Below are 15,601 nucleotides of genomic sequence, written 5' to 3' on the forward strand. Positions count from 1 at the left end.
ATATTGCGGTATTATGTTGAATTTAATTGTATTAATTATTTTTTAAATTAAAATGTCTCATGTTGAATATTTTTATGAAACAAATTTTAGTGATAAAACCTAGGAATATTATTTTTTGAGAAAGAATCAATTAGCAAAATGTTAAATACAAAAAAAAAAACCCCTCATACTTCAATCACTGTGCATTTTCATCTCTTGCAGAAAGTTACGTTTAGTTGATGTAGAAGAATTTCACAATCGCCAGGATGCATTAGAGCTGTCGACTTTTCAGAGCATTGTCATGAAGCACATGGAATCTGCCAAAGAGACTCTACTTAAAATGTAAAGTTTTGGAATTTCATGTAGGAAAACATAAGTTTAAAAATGTGATTGGTGGGCTACTGCAGTTTAACTGCTTTTAGAAAATCTCATTTTAACAAGTTTGTAATCATTTCTGTTTGAAAGTTAACTATGATGTCTTTAACTGCCTTGCTTTGTGATGTCTATCCAGATGTTCTGCACAGCCTAGACTGTACAGAAACTAAAATGATTATAATTGATACTGTTTCTCAATGTCTGGTTTCTACCCTCTGCTTTGAGAGTTGGGTTGGATAACATGGGGGAATGATCATCAACTAATCGTTCTCCAGGTATTTATTTGAATGTGCTATTAATACCTGCAAAGTAATGTGCCTATTACATTTTGTTTTTGGTTGGAGGATGCAGAAGAGTTTAAAGAATGCTTAGATGGGGAAAATATATTCTTTAAAGGAGTTTATAGTCATATTGGGAGGTTAGACTTATCAAATGATAATTAAACACCATCTCGGATTGGCCCTTCAAAATGAGATAGCCACATGTGATAATTATTGATGCCAATGCCCGATAATATGTTCTGAAAAGATACAGGAAAATTGTCTCTGTCATGGGTCATTAAGTTATTATAAAAGGGACATTAAAATTAGATCAAATTTAAGATAACAGAGAACATGAAACTATAGCATGGCTTTATGTTTTCCAAAAGGTACCTAGAAGTGTATCTTGACAGTTTAAGACTGAATCTTTTCCTTATATATTTTTTCTTCTCTAATATGTTAGAATCAAGTTCTTTGTCTGACATTACTTGAAAGAACTTTAGACTTTTATTTAGTTTGGGTATTTAGTTCACATAAAAAATAGAGGAGAGGTGCAGAATGAAACTTCATAAGTAACTGCAGAGAAGAATATGACCTCACATGGACAGAATAAGTGATCTTGATCTATAAACTCAGGGTTCTACTCCAGAAATACATTCTCACTGCAAATTTTAGTAGACTGGGTGTCAGAGTACAGAGTAGAGGATAAAACTTTATCAAGTGATTTTGCTGAGAGATGTAGATTGATTAACTGTACCTCTCAATGCCTCCTAATTGACTCTAAGGGAAGAACCCTCTGACCGTACTTCAAATAGGAAGCCAGAATGTGTTTCTCATGGCTAAAATGCAGAACATCAGTTCACCACAGTGGAGAAACAATTAGTAAATGGTTAATTATGACATCTGTGCCAAACACAAACATCTTCTCTTAGTTCCCATCGTCCACTTCTGCTCAGCAATTGCTATGGTTTATCACCGCCACCTTCTGTAAGTCTCTGTTCTGTGTCCCTATGCCTATTTCTTTTTTGATCTCTTTTTCTGGCTCTACTTAATCTTACTACCTTTTCTAAGAGTAGGGGCTCTCCAGATGTTTGCTTTTGTTGTTCTCCATATTCTCGACAATTTAATGATTTCATCTGTCTTAGCTGTCTCAAGATCTTATGTTTTCTGAGCTCTACGTCCTTCTTATAAATTTTCTACTGTATGTCTCCAGCTGAATGCCACTGCGGCATCTGATTCTCAGCATTTCCATAATAGTACTTACTCTGTCTTTCAAGCCTACCATTCCTCCTCTTCTGGACCATTCCAAGGCCAAGTTGAAAACTTTTTGATTTTTTCTGTCTCTTTTGCTTGTCATCTACATCCTCACCATCCCCAGCCTACCCCTAGCCATATTCAGTGTATTGCTAACTATTCTTTTCTTGTTGAGGTATATCTCACTTATAAAACTTACCACCTTAATGTGTATAATGCAGTGGTTTATAATATATTCACAAGATTGTGCAATAATCACCACTAATTCCATCACCCACCAAAGAAATGCTGTATCTATCGGCAGTCACTCCCATTCCATCCCTTGACAAGCCCCTAACAATCACTAATATACTTTCTGTCCCTATAGATTTCCTTATTCTGGACAATTCATCTAAGTGGAATGATACAATATATAGCTATTTATGCCTGACTTCTTACACTAAGCATAATGTTTTCAAGGTTCATCCACGTAATAGCATGTATCAATACTTTATTTCTTCTCATGGCCAAATAATATTCCATTGTAGGATATACCTACAACGGATTGTTTAAGTGTTCATCAGTGTGGGTTGTTTCTATGTTTTGACAATTATGGATAATGCTGCCATGAGCATTTGTTTTGTGTAAATGGTTGTTTCCAGTTCTCTTGGGTATGTACCTAGGAGTGGAATTGATGGATTATATGATAACTGTATTTAACTTTTTAGAAACTGCCATGATGTTTTCCAAGGGGTGTGTAAGATTTTACATTCCTACCAACAGTGTATGAGGGTTTTGATTTCTCTACATCCTTGCCAATATTTGTTATGGTCCATCTTTTTTTATTTTTTTATTCTTTTTTTTAAATTTTTTTAATTCTTTTTTTGGGGGTACACCAAGTTCAATCATCTGTTTTTATACACATATCCCCATATTTCCTCCCTTCCTTGACTGCCCTCCCTCGAGTCCCCCCCACCTTCCCCACCCCAGTCCTCTAAGGCATCTTCCATCCTCGAGTTGGACTCCCTTTGTTACACAACAACCTCCCACTGACTATCTATTTTACAGTTGATACTATATATATGTCTGTGCTACTCTCTTGCTTCATCTCAGTTTCCCCTTCACCCCCCGCCCCCTCCCATACCTCGAGTTCTCCAGTCCATTCTCTGTATCTGCGTTCTTGTTCTTGTCACTGAGTTCATCAGTACCATTTTTAGATTCCATATATGTGAGTTAGCATACAATATTTGTCCTTCTCTATCTGACTTACTTCACTCTGTATGACAGATTGTAGTTCTATCCACCTGATTACATATAGCTCCATCTCATCCCTTTTTATACATCTTTTTAATTATAGCCATCCTAGTGGATATGAAGTTCTACCTCATTGTGGTTTTGATTTGCATTTCCCCAATGACTAATGATGTTGAACCTTTTTTCACATGTTTATTGTGCATTTATTTATCTTTTTTGGATAAATATTCAAATCATTGCTTATTTTGTATTCAGTTATGTTTATTTTTGTATTGTAGGAATTCTTCATACAGTCATCCTTTGGTATCCATGGGGGATTGGTTCCAGGAAACTCTCCACCCCCATCACAGATACCAATATCCATGGATGCTCAAGTCCCTTATATAATATGGCATAGTACTTGCATATAACCTATTCATATCCTCCAAATTATCTAGATTACTTGTAATACTTAATACAATGTAAATGCTACCTAAGTAGTTGTACATACAATATAAATGCTATGTAAATAGTTACTGGCACATGGAGAATTCAAGTTTTGCTTTTTGGAAATTTCTGAAATTTTTTTCCCCTAATATTTTCAATCTGCAGTTGCTTGAATCCACAGATGTGGAACCCATGGATACAGAGGGCTGGCTGTATATTCTGAGTACTTTAGTAGACCCTCATCAGTTATGATTTTCAAATATTTCTCCCATTTTGAGGTTTGTCCTTTCATTTTCTTGATAATGTTATTTAAAGCACAACTATTTTTAATTCTGATGAAGTCTATTTTTTGTGTATTTATTTTCTATCCTGCAACCTTACTAAACTTGTTTATTAGCTCAAATAATTTGTGTGTGGGTGGGTATATTCTTTATAGCTTTTTCTATATAAGATCATGTCATCTGCAAATAGATATCATTCTAATTCTTCATTTCCTTCCTGCATATGATTTTTTTTTTTTTCTCTTTTCCTCGACTAATTGCTCTGGTTAGAACCTCCAATGCAATGTTTAATGGAAGTGGCGAGAGTGGACATTCTTATTTTGTTCATGATGTCAGAGGAAAGGCTTTCAGTCTTCCTCTGATGTTCAGTCAGCTGTGTAGATGCCTTTTATCAGGTTGAGGAGTTTCCCTTTAATTTTTAATTGCTTGATTGTTTTTATTATGAAATAATGTATATTTGCCAAATGCTTTTCCTATATCTATTGAGATGATAAATTTTCTCCATTATTCTATTAACATATGTTGCATTTTTTAAAATTAATTTTTATTGGAGTATAGTTGCTTTACAATGTTGTCTTTATATTACATTGATTTAATATATTGAGCCAACCTTGCATTCTACTTGGTCATGGAGTATAATCCTTTTTATATGCTGCTAAATTCAATTTGCTAGTATTTTGTTGAGGATTTTTGTGTCTGTATTTATAAAAGTTATTGATCTATAGTTTTGTTTTTCTTGTGATATCTTTGTCTTATTTTGGTATTATGATAATACTATCCTCATAGAATGAGTTAGGAAGTATTCCTTTCTCTTTTTCTTGTTGGAAGGCATTGTGAAGGATTAGTATTAATTTTTATTTAAACATTTAGTAGAACTCACCAATGAGGTCACCTATTCCTGGATCCTGGCCATTTAATTTTCTTAGAATTTTTAAAATTATTAACTTAATGTATTTACTTACTATAGGTCTATGCATGTTTTCTTTTCTTTCTTTTTTTTTAAATTTTTATTGGAGTATAGTTGATTTACAATGTTGGGTTAGTTTCAGGTGTACAGCAAAGTGAATCAGTTATACTATACATATATCCACTCTTTTTTAGGTTCTTTTCCCATATAGGCCATTACAGAGTATTGAGTAGAGTTCCCTGGGCTATACAGTAGGTTCTTATTAGTTATCTATTTTACATATAGCAGTGTGTATATGTCAATCCCAATCTTCCAATTTATCCCTACCCTCCCTTACACCCTGGTAACCATAAGCTTGTTTTCTACAACTATAACTCTATTTCTGTTTTGCAGGTAAGTTCATTTGTACCCTTCTTTTAGATTCCACATATAAGTGGTATCATATGATATTTGTCCTTCTCTGTATGACTTACTTCATTCAGTATGACAGTCTCTAGGTCCATCCATGTTGCTGCAAATGGCATTATTTTGTTCTTTTTTATGGCTGAGTAATATTCCATTGTATATATGTACCACATCTTCTTTATCCATTCCTCTCTTGATGGACATTTAGGTTGCTTCCATGTCCTGGCTATTGTAAATAGTGCTGCAATGAACATTGAAGTGCATTTATCTTTTCAAATTATGGTTTTTTCCAGACATATACCCAGTAGTGGGATTGCTGGGTCATATGGTGACTCTATTTTTACTTTTTTAAGGAACCCCCATACGGTTTCATAGTGGCTATATGGTTTACATTCCCAGTATTCTTGTCTTTTTCCAGTTTCTAATGGAGGTTTAGCCCATTGGATTAAGATCTTTTATATGTATTTTAACGTGTTTAAAGCTCTAAAGTTCGCTCCGACCACTGTTTTTCTGCATCCCATGAGTTTTGATATATGGTGTCTTCATTTTCATTTGTCTCAAATTATTTCCTAATTTCCCATGTGTGTGTGTTTTTTCTCATTGCCTGTTTAGGACTGTGTTGTTTAACTTCTACATATTTGTGAATTTCCACAGTGTCCTTCTGTTACTGATTTTCTAATTTTGTATGATTTCAGTCATTTTATATTTATTGAGACTTCTTTTATGAACACCAATTATTCTTGGTCTTCTCTCAGAAGCATCTTACATGTGCACTTCTTTCTCTTAATTCCCATTGCTACTACCCTTGACGGGCCCTTTTATCCTCCCATAGAGCCTACAAACCACTGCCAGATGAATCTTAAAATATCCCCTAGCTCAGTGCCTCCCTTTTGTTGACAAAATAAGCCTGCATTTCTTAACCTGCCTTTCAAGGTCTTCTGCAACCTGGACCTAACCTATCTTTTCCATTCTCAGTTCTGAAAAAACTTTCATCTTGAGCCATGCTTGTAGAAATAGTCACATCAAATTAAGCAGAGCGTAACTTATAAGTTTAGCCTGTAACTATAACTTACCACTGTTAAATGTCTATCCAATGGGTAAATCTGTGGACTCTTTGTTCTCCTTTTTAACCAATTGTTGGTTTTTAAAATAACTAGTTACTCCTTGTTTATTTCCATCTGTGAGATGGGAATTCTAGGAAAATTTGAAAGTTGCTCATTTGCTCCCCACTTAAACTCTTTGACTCTTAGCATTGTCATCTTTGCAGATATAATTGTATCAGATTGAATCAGAGGTTAAGGGGATTAAAACAGAATAGGAAGCTCTTGGATACTATTAGCAAAATTTTATGTTTTATACACATAATATATTTATAAAACCTTTATATAGCAAAAAGCAACCATCAACAAAATGTCAAGGCAAGACACTGAATGGGAGAAAATGTTTGCAACTATATATCTAATGAGTAGTTAATATCCAAAATATGTAAAGAACACATACAATGTGATATCAAAAAATAGTTAGATTAAAAATGGGTAGAAGATCTGGTTAGACATTTTTCCAAAGAAGACATACAGATAAATAACAGATACATGAAAAGATGCTCAACATCACTAATTATCAGGGGAATGCAAGTCAAAACCACCGTGAGATATCACTTCACACTTGTTAGAATGACTTCTCAAAAAGACAAGAAATAACAAGTGTTGGTGAGGATATGGGGAAAATTGAACTCTTTTGCACTGTTGCTGAAAATGTAAGTTGGTGCAGCCACTGTGAAAAACAGTATGGAAGTTTCTTTAAAAACTTAAAAATAGAATTACCATATGATCCAGCAATTCCACTTCTGGGTATTTACTTGAAGAAAAAGAAAACACTAATTTCAGAAGATATATGCACCTCCATGTTCATTGGGGCATTATTTACAATAGCCAAGACATGGAAACAACCTAAATGTTCATCTATTTATGAATGAATAAAAAAAATGTTTCAGCCATATGGATGGGGTTTGGGGGTATTATGCTAAGTGAAATATGTCAGACAGAAAAAGACAAATACCATATGCTCTTACTTGTATGTGGAATCTAAAACAATAATAGCAAAAGCCAGGCTCATAGATACAGAGGGCAGATTGGTGGTTGCTAAAGGAAGGGGGTAGGGGTGGACGAAATGATTGAAGAGGGTTAAAAAGTACAAATTTACATTTATAAAATAAATAAGCCATGGAGATATAATATACAGCATAGTGACTATAGTTAATAATACTGTGTTGTATATTTAAAAGTTGCTAGGAGAGTACATTTAAAAGTGCTTATCACAAGAAGAAAAAAAATTTAAGTGTATGGTGACCAATGTTAACTGGACACTGTGATCATTTTGCAATATATACAACTATTGAATCATTATGTTGTACACCTGAAACTAATATAATGTTATGTCAATTACATCTCAATAAAAAATTGTGCCTCACACTATTTACAGTACATAATGCAGCTCATTCCTGAACCCTCTCTTGTGTCTTTTAGTATCCAGCCCGAATGACCTTTCTTCCATGAAATCTTTAGTGTTAACCTCATCAAAAGTGATCTCTTCCTTCTGAATGCCTCTGACATTTTGTTCTCTTACTACTCTTTCCTTGTATAATATATATTTATGCATGTGCATTTTTCTCTTCCACTGGCCTGTAAGCACTTTGTGGTTTGAGTAATATTTAGTACCTCAAAAGTTTTGTGCATAATAGGAAACCCTATAAGTATTTTTGAGACAGGGATTGAATGAATAATTTTTTCAATGTATTTTCTGTTGATTGTCCTTTTTCCAGTCCTGCAGCCCTCGACTTATTTTATCTCTTGCTTGAACTATCGGAAGTTTCTCATTCCCCTTTGTTAATCTGGCATTGTCCTTCTCTACTTAGTATTTACTACTTGTCCTCTTTACCTGCTGCTTTAACAGTGACACCCCACTTCAGAAGGATCTGCTGAGTATTCATAGAGCGTGAGCTTGTCCAAAGTTCTTGTGTTTAGCTCCCAAGTTCTGCAGAAGTCCTCACACACTTTCCCCCACTTACTTATTCCTATTTTCTAGTCTATGAGCCCTATTATAGACAGTGAAATGATCAGATATATTAGCCTCACCTCTCCTACCTATTTTTCTTATTATCTTCTACTTCAGATCCTTTTCTCAGGGTCTTCCTCATTTCATTTTTATCTATTCTTCAGTGAAATTGCCATTGTCACTATAAAACCCTTCTCTATTACTTAAATAGAAAATTATGTCTCTATTCTTTGATTTCAAAGCTGTTTTTCTGCTATGACACATTGCCTTCCTTATTATAAGAGAGAGGGATGAAGTCATATCTTTTCATATCTCCCATGACACTGTCCCTAGCATGCAGTAGGCACTAAACACGTATTTTTAAAGGGATGAATACATACATTTAAAACTTTGATCTCTCTTGGAGCATTCAGACAACTCTTAAACTTATATTGACTCCTTATTTTTAAAAATTCATTATCTCTTTTGAAAGAGGTACAAATATTCCTTAATTTTAGTGTAGGACAGTGGTTTTGTGAACTGAAAACTTCACTTGTTATCATATTGTAACTATGAATTTCTCTGTGTTCCTTTTATTACAAGGATAAATATACATTTGAATCTTATTTTAAATCAGTCACTCTTTCAGGATTTCTCATTAAGGAGGATAAGAAAATAATATACTTGATTTTGTTGTTTTGTGTCTTGTTTTCAACTATCACTGTCAAATAGAATAGCATAAAATATCAAGTGATTTGAACCAAATAAGCCCTCCCTTGGTCTAATGTTATTCACATTTTAGCTTTAAACAGACAACTCCATGCACTGAAGAGCATTTCAGAGACTGGGGAAGAGTATCTGGTAATAGCCAATAAAGTTAATTGTCATATTATTCAAAAAGTGCAGGAATTATGGTTCCAGGAGTTCGATTTACCTTTTATCACAGCATCATGTCGTTGAGCCATTTTCCATTGGCTATGATTAAAATTTCTTTTCCTAGGAGGTGTGAAATATGCTAGTGCTTATATTTCAGAGAGTGGATAATGTCACTTGGCAATATACCTCTATGAAGACCTTTGGATGTTCAGAAGTACTGTTAATGCTTAATGTAAGAGGAGTAATTCACTGTATTAACTTTTAAAAGTCTTTTGTTCTTTCAAGGTGGTTTCCAGAAGTGCAGAATATTTATTACCAAGGTAGTAAAAAAAAGCTATTGCCAACTGGTGACAGCAGCGCCAAATTGGAATCTTTTTTCAACTGTGCTGCTACACTTATGACTTTACAACTGCAGGACCTTGCTTTGGTTTCCATGCAAGATTTCACAGACTTAATTGCACAACCCCCAGTAAGTAAGTTTCACTTACACCAATATTCATTTACCAGTTTATTTTTTTAATTCTTTCAAAGTGAATAATTATAAAATAACCTTTACTAGTGGGAGAGCAGAAAGATATCTTTAGACCTATTACACTTACTTGTTAAAAAACAAAAAACTTAGTGTCAATTTGCATATGTAGGATATATTATTATCATCACATTGGTGAAGTTAGTGGAAATAAGTGAAAGTTCCCATAATTGGGAAATTTGGGTTATGATAGCTGGGGAAGGTTTTTACAAAGAACTCTTTTCTTTCTGGAAGAAGGTCCTGTTGCAGGGTCAGCGGACTCTGGGAATTTGAATGTTCTTGTCTTGGGCTCCTTCTTGCGTGATTCTAGAGCTCCACTGCTATGCACATCTTCATTTTTCTGGAATCTTGACCCTATAGTTGATCTGTAGGCTCAATAGATACTAGAAACCAATAACACTAGCTGGGAATAGCTCTTGCCCTTTTTGGTACAGCTCCTCTTTGGCTTAACTGTCTAGGGCATAAGAGGAAGGGTTAGTTCCCATGTATCCTAATTGGGACCAGTGCAGTCTATCACAATTCATATGCATATATATATGTATACTTTATAATATATATATATGTAACTTCTTTGTTGCAGGATTCTGTTAGAGCTTTTGAACATCCAGGTTTTGTCATGAGGCTGATTCTTGATAACACCACCATTAAGTTTGAACCTGATTTCAATGACTATATAGACATCCTTCTAAATGTTTATGATGTCATGATTAAGGCTGTCAGTTTTGTGCCAAGAGTTGAGACAAAATTGTATTCCAAGTGGGTAAGTAATAAGGATATTCTGATTGCTTGAATTTGCATGGCGATATTTGCTTCAAATAACTTCTTTTAGTGTAGACAAGTGTCCTCTGCTTTACAGAATATAAATGGCCTAGTGACATTGGCTTATAAGGTAGTTTTGCTTTAAAAACATGCTATTTTTTTTTAGAAAACATACCATTAGCTTCTCATATATGCTGGTTTCGTAAACCAGTCTTCCATTGAATTCAGCTGAAGACTTTCTAAGGGGGAAGAATTAAAGTTGTGATCAGGTCTGAAGCCATTAGTGAGCATTTGCTGTAGCACTCACACCATGCTGTCGACTGCTGTTACACTTTTCCAGCTCTGTAAAACTCTTCTCCAGTTGACTACCTTCCTCATACACCTTTTTCCAGGAATAGTCATGTCTCCTTACTTCCAAATCATAGAGCCTACTTTCCCTTCTCTCTTTGGCCAAATATTTAGTAAAGTTCTGCTGAACTATGATATTTCAACAGTGGTTATTTCAGTCTAGTACACGAAATGAGAAAGTCTGAAAATTCCTTAACTGAAAAGCTTTTCAAGTTTCATGAGTCCAACCAGTAGCTTTCATCTTCCTTTTTCATTTTTAAAATAGTTTACGAATATTTTATGCATACCAAAGAGTATAGGAGGCTAGTGTTTAAAGTTTTAAGCAGTAATAGAGTTAACACCTTGATGCCTTCAATCTAACTTAAACAATGACTGTTACCTTTAAGCTCTACCCCCAACTGCCCTTCCTTGTTCATATCCCTATCCTTCTACCTTCAGCAAAGGAATCACTATCTTGAATTTTGTAGTTTTTTTTAAATTAATTTTTATTGTTGATTTACAATGTTGTGTTAATTTCTGCTATATGGCAAAGTGAATCAGTTATATGATACATATATCACTCTTTTTTAGATTCTGTTCCCATGTGGGTCATTACAGAGTATTGAGTAGAGTAGTCTGTGCTATACAGTAGGTCCTTATTAGTCATCTATTTTATATATAGCAGTGTATATGTATCAATCCCAATCTGCTAATTTATCCCTACCCCCTCCCCACTTCCACCTTGGTAACCATTTGTTTTCTACATCTGTGACTCTAATTCTGTTTTGTAAATAGGTTCATTTGTATTATTTTTTTAGATTTCACATATAAGTGATATCATATGGTATCTGGCTTTCTCTGTATGACTTACTTCACTAAGTATGACAATCTCTAGGTCCATCCATGTCGCTGCAAATGGCATTATTTTGTTCTTTTTTGTGGCTGAGTAATATTCCATTGTATATATGTACTATATCTTCTTTACGCATTCATCTGTGGATGGACATTTAGGTTGCTTCCATGTCCTGGCTATTGTAAATAGTGCTGCAATGAACAATAGGCATTTTGTAATTATTACTCTGAATTTTTAAAGGTAAACTTACTATGTGTCTGTATATCTGTAAACAATTTCTCTTTAGTTTTTCCATGTCTTTGTATAAGTGGAGTTATAAATAGTCCATGACTTGTTTTATTTTACTTAACATTGTGATTGTGACATTATTCATTTTGAGAATATTATCTTCTTCATAGAGCTTCTGATTTATTTTATTTTATTTTTGTTTTCTCGGAATCCATTAACTTTTCTTTCTTTCAACTAGGCCTGGTCATTTTTCATAGTCTCTTGTACTTAGTTATATATCATTACTCTTCTCTGTTTGCTAATCTGAATCCTGCTCCTGGTGGTTTATTTCTGTGGGTGTTTTTCCTTTATTATTATGGGCTTATACACATAAAAACTTTATGCAGGGATGTCTTTGAGGCCTTGATTTGAGTTGGTTTCCATGGATTTTGCATATTCTCTTGACATGTGCTCTGGAGGCCCCTGTAAACCCTGGGCCCTTTTAAACATAATCCTCGCCTGAGAATTTTTGTGGACAGCACTGGTAGTGTGAGTGTTTACCCACATCTGTATGAAAACAGGCTTATGGTTACAAATTCTTAAGATGACCATCCTTTATCTTCGCCGCCGAAAAACAAGGACAGAACAAAGCATTTTCCCTTTCTTGCCCCCTCATTCAAATGCTGTCACCTTTCAGCATTCTGACATTTTGTGTCCTCAGAACCCTCATTGTGAGCTTGTGTCACCTTTCAGTGTTCCTGACTTTATGTGGGGTATCAGTTGACTTCCCACCTTACTCAGGCGTGACAGCTGTTCTCCCACCCATGCCCACCACCCCCACACACATGCCCACTTGCTGGAAACTCATTAAAGCAAAGCTTGGACCACCAGGAATCAGCAGAGTTCCCAGGGCAGATGCTCACGTCCACATATAGGTACCTCCCAATTCATGCATCCTCTCCTGTTTGGCCCCTTAGACCTTACTATTTTACTTCCTTAGCTATGCATTATAAAAGTTATATTTGGCATTTTCACCAGCATGTTTATATGTCTTGAACTAGGTGTTTGTTTTCAAACAGGGTGTCTATTCCTCATATTACCATAAATAGAAGTCTCTCAAGAAACTTACAGTTTACTTTGTTTTTTGTTTAATTCCAGTTCACCTGTTGCATCTTTTTCTATTCTTTTCATACTCTGCCTTCCTCAAGAATGACTAGAATGTAGCTTATGAAACAGATATAACAAGTTAATAAGAATTTCTAGCTAAAATTCAAAGTGGAAAAAAGTATTATAGTCATCTGAATGAAGACAGTTGCTATGTTTTTATGCTTATAAAATATGGCTCTAAAGCAATCTTGAGAAGGAAAGATGGAGTTGGTGGAATTAGGCTTCCTGACTTCAAACTATACTACAAGGCCACAGTGATCAAGACAGTATGGTACTAGCACAAAAACAGAAAGGAAGGTCAATGGAACAGAATGGAGAACTCAGAGGTAAACCCAAGCACATATGGGCACCTTATCTTTGACAAAGGAGGCAAGAATATACAATGGAAAAAAGACAGCCTCTTCAATAAGTGGTGCTGGGAAAATTGGACAGCAACATGTAAAAGAATGAAATTAGAACACTTCCTAACACCATACACAAAAATAAACTCCAAATGGATTAAAGACCTAAATGTAAGGCCAGACACTATAAAACTCCTAGAGGAAAACATAGGCAGAACACTCTATGACATACATCAAAGCAAGATCCTTTGTGATCCACCTCCTAGAATAATGGAAATAAAATCAAGAATAAACAAATGGGACCTCATGAAACTGAAAAGCTTTTGCACAGCGAAAGAAACCATAAACAAGACAAGAAGACAACCCTCAGAGAGGGAGAAAATACTTGTCAACAAAGCAACGGACAAAGGATTAATCTCCAAAATATACAAGCAGCTCATGCAGCTTAATACCAAAAAAGCAAATAACCCAATCCACAAATGGGCGGAAGACCTAACTAGCCATTTCTCCAGAGAAGACATAAAGATGGCCAACAAACACATGAAAAGATGCTCAACATCACTAATCATTAGAGAAAAGCAAGTCAAAGCCACAATGAGGTATCACCTCACACTGGTCAGAATAGCCATCATCAAAAAGTCTAGAAACAACAAGTGTTGGAGAGGGTGTGGAGAAAAGGGAACTCTCCTGCACTGTTGGTGGGAATGTAAGTTGGTACAGCCACTATGGAAAACAGTTTGGAGGTTCCTTAAAAAATTAAAAATAGAACTCCTATATGATCCAGTAATCCCACTACTGGGCATATACCCAGAGAAAACCATAATCCAAAAAGAAACATGTACCATAATGTTCATTGCAGCCCTATTTACAATAGCGAGGACATGGAAGTCACATAAATGCCCATCAACAGATGAATGGATAAAGAAGTTGTGGCATATATATACAATGGAATATTACTCAGCCATAACAAGGGATGAGATGGAGCTATATGTAATGAGGTGGATGGACCTAGAGTCTGTCATACAGAGTGAAGTAAGCCAGAAAGAGAAAAACAGATACCATATGCTAACTCATATATATGGAATCTAAAAAAAAAAAAAAAAAATGGTACTGATGAACCCAGAGACAGGATAAGAATAAGGATGCAGATGCAGAAAATGGACTGGAGGACACGGGTTTGGGGGGCGGGGGCCGAAGGGGAATCTGGTACAAAGTGAAAGAGTAGCATAGACATATATACAGTACCAACTGTAAAATAGATAGCTAGTGGGAAGTTGCTGTATAACAAAGGGAGATCAGCTCGATGATGGGTGATGCCTTAGAGGGCCAGGACAGGGAGAGCGGGAGGGAGTCGCTGGAGGGAGGGAATATGGGGATATGTGTATAAATACAGCTGATTCACTTTGGTATACCTCAAAAGCTGGTACAAGAGTGTAAAGCAATTATATTCCAATAAAGAGCTTAAAAAAATATGGCTCTAAGCTACCCGGGTTCTAAAGTAAAGAGGAAAATATGACAAGTTCTAGATTGCTCAGGTTCCAGCATCATGTGATGACATTTTTAAAATACGAATCCAGGGATCCCCACCCCCATCCCCATCCCCTGCTCCTAGAGATGCAGATTTACAATGACAGTCTGTACTCAGAAGTAGGTACTGGTAAAATATCCCTAGATGATTCTGGCAATCAGTCAATTTTGGAAACAAGTGATATAGAGGGTACTTTGAGGAAGATAATTGAACGTGGTCTCAATGATCTTTGACAGCCACTGCCAAAGTGGAATTTATATAGCTGTTTCTTATCACAATCCTTGATAGAAACTGAAAATGAAATTAAAATATGCTTTTTTTCCCCCACGGAAGGCAAATCTGCAGGTATCTGAAGTGCTGTGAGTCCAAGCACATCATCATCTCATGATGTAATTTGAGCTGTCTAATACAAAAATTTCTCTTAACTCTTGATAGGAACTGATTAGAATTCAAATCAAAAGTATACTTTCTAGTAGAGCTCTGAAGTACTGGTACGCACTTCTTTTTAGAAAGATAAATCATCTATGGGCTTTAGAAATTTAGACAGTGTTAATAAATTTAAGAAACATTCTGTGATGAACATTAATGAGTTTCATGTTAGATCCAACAATTTCACATTGCATACAGTACACAATATATATTGCTTTATCCTAAAGTTCTTTTTCAGAAAAGATGACACCAAGCATCTATTGTGCTTCTGGGGGGTGAGGTAATGGTGATGGTGGTGGGATTCACAAATATTTTCATGAGGTATCTAGTTCTGAAAACGTGTGATTTCCTGAAACGCCCACTAGGGGGCATAGCAGGCAAATGCACCCTGGATACCTGAACAGATTAACCAGTTCTCTAAGGAAGCCTTTG

General features: G+C 35.3%; 1 protein-coding gene across 1 annotated transcript in view; it reads left to right on the top strand.

Moving 5' to 3' along the window:
* DNAH7 (dynein axonemal heavy chain 7) overlaps window positions 1-15,601 on the top strand; it is a 244,682-nt gene that overhangs the window by 37,943 nt on the left and 191,138 nt on the right. The window contains exons 10-12 of the mRNA XM_057746773.1: window positions 202-321; window positions 9,315-9,498; window positions 10,139-10,318. Coding sequence (XP_057602756.1) covers window positions 202-321; window positions 9,315-9,498; window positions 10,139-10,318 — 484 coding nt within the window. The remainder of the gene's footprint in view (window positions 1-201; window positions 322-9,314; window positions 9,499-10,138; window positions 10,319-15,601) is intronic.

Source organism: Hippopotamus amphibius, chromosome 8 (genome assembly GCF_030028045.1).
Source record: "Hippopotamus amphibius kiboko isolate mHipAmp2 chromosome 8, mHipAmp2.hap2, whole genome shotgun sequence".
In the NCBI taxonomy this organism is placed as follows: domain Eukaryota; kingdom Metazoa; phylum Chordata; class Mammalia; order Artiodactyla; family Hippopotamidae; genus Hippopotamus; species Hippopotamus amphibius.